General features: G+C 38.3%; 1 protein-coding gene across 1 annotated transcript; it reads left to right on the top strand.

The window, feature by feature from the left end:
- The first annotated feature begins 3,158 nt into the window (after positions 1 to 3,158).
- TFPI2 (tissue factor pathway inhibitor 2) lies at positions 3,159 to 7,281 on the top strand. Its single transcript, XM_012647826.1, has 5 exons — positions 3,159 to 3,285; positions 3,530 to 3,712; positions 4,638 to 4,817; positions 6,006 to 6,176; positions 6,539 to 7,281. The coding sequence occupies exons 1-5, from the start codon at positions 3,198 to 3,200 to the stop codon at positions 6,619 to 6,621; spliced, it is 705 nt and encodes a 234-aa protein (XP_012503280.1). The 5' UTR covers positions 3,159 to 3,197; the 3' UTR covers positions 6,622 to 7,281.
- Positions 7,282 to 8,636: the final 1,355 nt, after the last annotated feature.

Here is an 8,636-nt window from a genome sequence, read left to right as displayed (position 1 = left end):
CAATGACAAGTCAGTCTGGATGACTGTTTTGTTTTTCCCAGTTGCCTCCAGCTTTGCACTTCCTGTTGACTTTGGAGAAAGGAATGATTTTCCTTTTGCGGTAACCTTTTGGCCTGTATGCTGGTTTAAGGAGACAAAAGTGCTGTGACACCCCTCTGGAGGCTGGTCACTTTGCCCCTTCCAGAACGTCCTAAGTGTAGATTCAGTAACGTTAAAGTAGTTCCCAGGAAATTTAGATTCCCTTTATATCAGAAGATGTCCTTTTCATGGATATAAAAACACTCAAGTGTTCTGCAGTTAAGAGGAATAATTTTCTTCCTAATAACCTAGCTTGACAATATCAAACTTCTAACTATTCCATTTGTTCAACTCTCCCTCCTCCCTCAGGAGTGATAGAGGTGTAAGATGCATCCTATTTGGCATAGAAAAAGAGAAGGAAACTAACATTTCCAGAGCACTTCTCTGGGCACTGATTCCAACTGTGTATACAGACTACACCACAAAAAGGTGAGAGGCCTGTTTGTGCCCCCACAGCAGCCCCAAGTGGACTGAGTATTCTGCTCTGGCTGAGAACACCCTGAAGCTCATTCCTCTAGAAGAGACACCACAAAGTGCTGTCTCATTGACATGACACCTTCCTAGGTACAGAGGTAGCCTCTGTGCTCAGCCAAAGAGAAGAGCTGATTGGAGCAAGGCCACGGGTTTGAGTCCTACAAGGCCAGTTCATGTTGCCCTGTTTCCTGTTGGGAGTTTATGCTCATATCAAATCTTGCTCCAAGGCTCTCAATGTAAACTGGGATGTGGAATGATCTGGATGGACTGATTCTGTGCCATCACGTAGGGGCTGAAACAATCCCTTTGAGAGCATTGGCACTTTCCACTTAATCTTCATAACACATCTGTGAGGTAGAGTCATTATGTCTGTTAGAGAAGGAAACTGAGGCTCAGAGAGTTTTAAGTAACTTATAAAGGAGCAAGGAATAAAACCCAGGTCTTCTCCGACTCCCAAGTCTATTTCCCCATTGCACCATGCAATTGCCCTAAATATCTGCCCTGATTTAAAAGGTTCATCTTTTTATACAAGCAAAAGATGATCAAAAAGCATCCAGCAGCTGAGAACAAAGAAGAGAACTGAAAGTAGTCAATGCCGGATGGCAGTTGTGACTCAGTATCAGTCCCTGAATTTTATTTTAGTCCAGTATAAAGGTACATTTAATCATATTCAGAAGTATGGGAATATGTGAATTTGAAGGTAACTCTTTCCTGAACATGATCCTGGCTAAATGCTTGGTAAAATTTCCTTCCCCTAATATTTAGAAGGCATTGGGAGGGTCTAATCTGTTCTATTCTGAATGTGTCAGTCAGCCAGCTCACACTCGCTCTGGCTCCGGAGAACTGATTATATACATCTCTTCTCAAATTTATACTCAGTGACTCTGTGGTGGCCGTTTGAAATCGGCTTTAGTGAGAGGATTTATACCATGGAAATCAGTAAACTATACAAACCATCCCCCCTCCCTGCCCCTCCTTCTATTCCCTTCTGTAGAACTGGTAGTTAAACATTTACCCTTGTATCTCTGACTTTCAGTCTTAATCATAGATGTCTGGTAATTTAAGCTGATGGCATTTCCAGACCAGGCTACTTTTCCCAGGAATATGATTCTGCGGCATGACATCAGGATGATTGAAAACCAGCACAAGGGATATATAACGTGCGAAGTATCCCAGACTATCCCACTGTGAGCAAGTGTCCTGTACTTTTCAGGGCTTCCCAGAAACTTGGAAAAGAACTCCTGTAAACTCTCCTCAGTATTGTCAGAAGTCAAGAATAATTATTCACTTGAGAATGTTGAATAGAACAAGAGGAAAGGGGGAGGAAGGGAAAACCCATTTATCAAAAGAACCCATTAAAATGTTCTTCAAAAATATCTTTAATATTTCATGTAAACTTTCAGTGTAATTTTTTTGTAAAAGAAAAAGTAGGTCACAGGCTAATATGTCAAAGGCGCAATGAACTTCAATAGCTGTACTGACATTTTAGGAAATACGCGGGAAGGGGCTGATGTGGTCAAAGCCTCAGGAGCCCGCAAGGCCACCTCTCTGGACTTTCATACATAGCTACAACCATCATACCTGCCTGGTGGGGATGTAAAATGGTGCAATCACTTTGGAAAATCATTTGGCAGTTTCTGTATAATATATCTAAGTATTTTATCCAAGAATAATACAAATTGCATGTACACACAAAGCAGCTTTATTCATAACAGCCCCAAACTAGAAACAACACTAATGTCCAGTAAGAGGACTTTTGTGGTATATTCATGTTAGAATATTACTCAGGGATTAAAAGGAACAAACTACTGATACATGCAATGACATAGGTGTATCTCAAAAACAGTAGCTGTGAGAAAGAATTACTACACTGTGCATACTCTATGATTCCATTTATATGAAATTCAAGAACAGGCAAAACTAAGCTATGGTGATAGAAATCAGAAGAGTGGTTGCCCTAGCCTGAGGATGGAAGGACTGACTTGGGAAAGGGTTCGAGGGAACTTTCTGTGATGATGGAAATGTTCTAATTCTTGCTTGGAGTGATTGTTCTCCAGTTGTTAAAATTCATCAAACTGTACACTTAATATACGTTAGGAATTTTTACTAAATGTACATTAGAACTCGATTGAAATATATATGTCTAAATATAAACACATTTAAATTTCTGATGTAGCCTAAAGGTCCTATTGCAAAGAACCTGGCTCCCCTTGACCCCTGACTTTCACACTTTCTCACTGCCCTTCAAATACGCGGACTTCATGCGTTCAAGACGTGGATTCAGGCTTCTTCCTCGCTCAGTCATCCCGCAGGTCATTTCCCTCTAGCTTGCGGATTTCCCATCACTGACACGAACGCTCTATCTGGGCACCCCCGCCTGGCCGCAGGAGAAAGTTTGGGAGGCAAGTTCAACTTTTCAACTTGGTGGGGAATTCCTCCCCGCGGAACACAGCTTGCAGCGCGGGGGCGGCGGGGTCACAGCCTCAGCCCGTGAATCAGCCGCCCCTGCAGACTCCGCCCCCGGCCGGGGTCGGCGGGACGCTCACCCCACTTAAAGCGGGCACCGTGCGCGCCCGCACCCAGTCCGCCCTGAGGCAGGACGCCGCGCACCCTCCTCCCGCCCCGCGGGCCGCCCCTCCTGCGCCATGGACCCTGCTCGGCCGCTGGGGCTGTTGCTCCTGCCGCTGCTCCTGAGGGGGTCTGCGCTGGGCGATGCCGCTCAGACGTCCGCAGGTATCCGGCCAGTCCAGGAGCCTCTCTTCGCCCCCGGCTTCCTCCAGGCCAGGCCACCAGCCCCTGCACCCGCTCTCTCCGCTCCGCTTGCCCCAGTCCCCTGGCGCGCGCCCCACTCCCGCCCAACTTCGCACTTTCTCTCTCTGCAGCGGCGGGGACAGAACTCCCCCGATGTCTCTCCCTCCTAGGAGATACAGCTGAACTCTTTCCCGCCTCTTTCGCTCTCCTTCTGTCCCTCCTGTAGGAAATAACGCGGAGATCTGCCTCCTGCCCCTGGACGAAGGGCCCTGCCGGGCCCAAGTTCCCAGTTACTACTATGACAGGTACACGCAGAGCTGCCGCCAGTTCATGTACGGGGGTTGCGAGGGCAACGCCAACAATTTCGAAACCTGGGAGGCCTGTGAGGAAGCTTGCTGGAGGATAGAGAGTAAGTGCTCGCGCGCGCGCCGCTCCTTGCGCACAAGGCTGGGAGTAACTTAGCTGGCTTTCCGGCTCTTGCTTTCTAAAGTTTTAGCTTGAATTTTCTCAAGTATTAGCCAAGCCCCGTGGTTTGCAGTTTCTCTAAAGTAATCACAAGATTACAACCACTAACGCATTTTCTCTCTCCTGACATTTATCGTAATTCAGTGCCCAAGTGGACGCAGGGAAAGATTTGTTACTTCACCATAGGGCATAATACATGCGAGGGAAAAATATATGAAGTGTATCGTAAGTGTTTTCCTGCATTTATTATTAGTTCCAAACCTATGTTTTGTGTTGTTTTTTAATCTCTCCTTGAGGACACATTTTCTCCTGTCGATTATCAATGTGGAATACTTTTTAGAGTGATTTTATTATTAACATGTGATTTAGCTAATTATGTAACTTTACTTTTGTCCCCTGATATCCAAACATATCTTGGGTTTGTTTAGAAATATGGTGGAGATTCACAATACTGTGTTCTATTTTACTTTATTTTTAAATTTTTACTGTATTTGTTAAGGCCTGTAACAGAACACAGGGCTTTGCCATTCAAGGAACTCAGCCAGAGGGAAATGTGTGTTCATGTAAATAAGCTTTGATTGACTTCATATGTACAAACAATCAGAAAACACCATTAGAGAACATAGTCTTTCCACTAAACTTGAAAGATACATCACAACTGAGTCAGGTCTGGATCCACTCTGTTTAAAAAAAAAACAAAAAAGCTAAATCACCATATTCGTGGGCATTCTTTTGGAGATTTACTATTCCAGCACTAACTGGGATGACTTTTTTCCCCAGTTGTTTCTGAAAATACAGTGAAGTTTTTGAAAGCAATACTTAGAAGGCTACTTTTGACTAACACTGTTTTATTGTCTTTCTTTTCCTAGAAGTTCCCAAAGTTTGCCGGTTGGAAGTCAGCGAGAACTGGTGTGGGGAATCCATAGAAGAGTATTTCTTCAATCTAACTTCCATGACATGTGAAAAATTCTTATTTGGTGGATGTCAGCCAAATGAGAACCGGTTTCCAGATGAAGCTACTTGTATGAGCTTCTGTGCACCAAAGAAAAGTAAATATAGTATTTCTGTTTCGTTTCTTTATTAAGACTTTTGGGTGAAAAAACTCAATTTGATGTGAAATTAACATGGTTTTCATTCTTGTGATTTCGCATATGATACAATATCAATCTTTACACTGTTGCCCTATGAGGAGGTAGTATGTCTCCATTTTTAATTGTAAGGATACAAACAAGGAAAAGTTAATGACTTTCTAATTTCTCAGGGCTGGTTAGTGACAAAGCCATAATTCAAATATTTGCTGTCTCTTCTGCATTGTTTCTTAGAACTATTTCTAATTTACTCAATTTATACATAAAAAATTACAGTATCCATTAATGAATATTATGACCTCAGGTTTGTACAGAATCAGTTATACATATGAGATAATGGAATATATAAAGAATTAAGATGGTGAATATTTCTAAAGTTTTTGGTTAGGTGTCTGTATTCTTCAGTAATTGCAAACTGCAGCACAAAGAAATCTCTAAATTCCTTTTCTCGCCTCTCCATTTGTTACCTTATCCCATCACCACACCGCATCCTTGAAATGATGGGTTACTTGCACAGTATTTAATATTTCTGGAGAAAGACAATACAGACATTTCCCCCAGATACACCAGATACACACAGATTAAAAGATTCAACAAACCAAAAAACCTTGTTTTGTCGGAGACTTTGATAAAGCTCTATGGTGAAATGTACAAAATCTTGAATTAATGGGGAGGTAGTTGCTCCTGATGTTTTCTTAAGTTGTTTATATAGATGTAAATGTTACAGTGGTTACCTGGAAATTAGGTATATGTATTCTTGATTAATAATGGAAGGGGAGCTGATTAAAAACATTTAAAATAAAACTACCAATACAAGAAAGTTTACCAAGGCTTGTCATACATTAATCCTTTGAAATTTAGCCCATTTTTACCTGGACATATCTGTATTTTGGGTGTAGTTTCTTTTCACATTTAAAGGATACAAAAACATAAATTCTATCCATTTTATAAAAATGTATAATTACCAAAATATAGTATGTAAGCTTATCTTCAATTTGAGGCACACCTTTTTAAATGGTTTAATATGATATTTTGGATTCAGAATGAGGCTTCTGTAGGATTAGATTTTCCTTAGTTACTTCAGTAATCATCACAGTTTATTAATTCTGGTATTATAGCATTTCTAATTTTATTTGCTTTTTTATAAAGGTCCATCATTTTGCTACAGTCCAAAAGATGAGGGAATATGCTCTGCTAATGTGACTCGCTATTATTTTAATCCAAGACACAAAACCTGTGAGGCCTTCACTTACACTGGCTGCGGAGGGAATGAAAATAACTTTGTTAACAAGAAAGATTGCAAACATGTTTGTGCAAAAGGTAGTGAGTTTTTTTTAATTCAATTTTTAGGGAAACTTTATAAATAATTCACAAGCAAAATTATATTTTTATGTATCCATTTTACTAATAGCAAATTGCCATTTCTGGACTATTTCTATGTAAATAGCACTTTTGTGCTAATCAGTTTCGTCAAAATGCTCATACTGGCTAGCTACAGTAGACAATAGCTGTATCTTTGTATTTTAAAAGTAGAATTTTATTCAGTATATAATGAGTTTAGCCGACTTTACAATCGTTAAAAATAAGATGAGGTGAGCTCATAAGCATATTGAAAATGGTGACTTATGGTGAGCCTACAAACTGGAGACATATGATTTTGATTGTTATTTTGTTGGTTTTAGCCTTGAAGAAGGAAAAGAGTAAGAAGATGCCAAAGCTGCTTTTTGCCAGTAGAAGGCTGAAAATTCAGAAGAAGCAATTTTAAGCAATTTTTGTATGTCATCTTGTGAATGCTTATTTGTCTTTATGGTTATTTGTGAAGAGTAATATGGTAGCATGAGGAAACAAGTCATTAGAGATTTATTCACCAGTTTTTATTGATAAAAGTCACTTTTTTGTGTACTTCTTATATATAACTAGCTGCTATTCAAATGTGAATCTATCATTTTTAATTCACTATTTAACTGTTTATGAGATTAAATTCTTGCCATGCATAAGACATAAAAGCAAAGATATAAAAAAGCAAATATGACGCACCCAGATCTTGGGGTTGATATTCCTGATTTCCGAAGATGACAGTAACTGAAATAGCGTAAGGTAATATAATCATGTGCTTTTAACATATTTCAGCATAAAAAGGACTAGCAAGTGTATTTCATTTTGCTTTTAAAAGCTGGATTATATTTTAGGCTCAAAAAGACAAAGTTGCAAATTTACTAACACTTTAAAAAATATTACAAGTATTATTATGTAGACACTACTAACAACACTCCCATTTTGATTGTTAGATTGCAGTGTGATAAATTAATAAGGGGATTTATTTAAAAGATAACTTTTTTGACTGAATTAAAAAGCTAGTCAATTTATTAGAATCAGAAATATTCTCCTCTGGGGCAGAGGAGATATCTATCTCTTTCTGTCTCTTTATTTTTCTTAATCTATCTATTCTACTCACATGTATATGTTTGTGTATACATATTGATATTAGCAAAATTGCAAATATATTTGACCTTTGCTTGAACAATCCCTCATTTAAAAGTCTATCCCAATGTCATTTTGACAAATAGTTATATGTCTGAGGACATTGACAGATGCTGAAAACTAGAAGCAAATCAGATGCTCATCAACAGGGGATTGGTTGAAGATATTATGGATGAGGAATGAGCAGAAAATCTATATATGGATATCATCTGACCCTAGGATACATTTTTAAAAACAGGGCCTATGAATAAACACACATACACACAAACATCACAGAAGATGGAAAGATAATAAAAATAGTTACCTATAGTGGGAGGGAGGGAAAAGAGGAGTGGATAGGTATGGAGATAAAATTTAAGTGAATGTACCTTGTTATATAGTTTTGATCTTGGACCATGTTAATATTTCACATAATTAAAAACCAAGATTAAATCAAAAAGAAAAAGCAATTCCTTTAAACACTGAAAACAAACCAAAACAATTGAACCCAATTGAACATCAAATCATGGCATAATTACATAAAGGACATATAATTATTTTCAGTGACTTTCAAAATTAGTATTTTGGCCATATATCTTTTGGGGTATGTAGTCTAAGGGTCCAAAAAATTCTGAAGAAATCTGAAAATGCATTTAGTAGTCTTATTACTATTGCTAGTAATATCAGTGTGGTTATTTTAAACCAATTATATCTAGAATACTATATTATGCTATATGTTGTATAACAAAACATAAGTTTTTACATTTCTTTAGAAGTCAAGATTTTCAGTGTTGAGAGAAACTGAGATACAAGCATAAAATTAAAGAAATTAAGTAAAAAGGTAAAGAAATGAAATAAATGAAAAAACTTTTAAATTGGAATTAGAAATATTAGCATAAACTCATCATTGATCTTCTTTATCAAAAAATAATATGTATTTCCCACCTTTCCATTGAAAAGTCCTTGAAGCAATGACAACTCAGTGGCAATAAGTACACCTCTCATCCAGATTATGGTCTCTCAATACTATTTTTCACTAAAGTGAATCAGGGCCCTTAGGAGAAATTTCTGAATCCAGCTCTGGGGTAGGAAATATGTAAGGTGAACCTGGGCCATCTTATTCTAGAAATCAAAGAAGTTATCAAAGACTAATGAATCATATCACAAAAACAGGAGAGTAACTTTAAGGAATTCCTAGTGACCCAAAATGAGACAATATGAGCATCAAAACAAATAATGACCACGATATATATAAATACATAAACATATAAAAATCTGAGTTCATAATTATACACACACACACTTCCTTGGTAACTTTTG

The sequence above is a fragment of the Propithecus coquereli genome, unplaced genomic scaffold (assembly GCF_000956105.1).
Source record: "Propithecus coquereli isolate 6110/MARCELLA unplaced genomic scaffold, Pcoq_1.0 Scaffold108, whole genome shotgun sequence".
Taxonomy (NCBI): Eukaryota; Metazoa; Chordata; class Mammalia; order Primates; family Indriidae; genus Propithecus; species Propithecus coquereli.
Note: the sequence above shows the minus strand (reverse complement) of the source record. Positions and strands in the feature narration are given on the sequence as shown.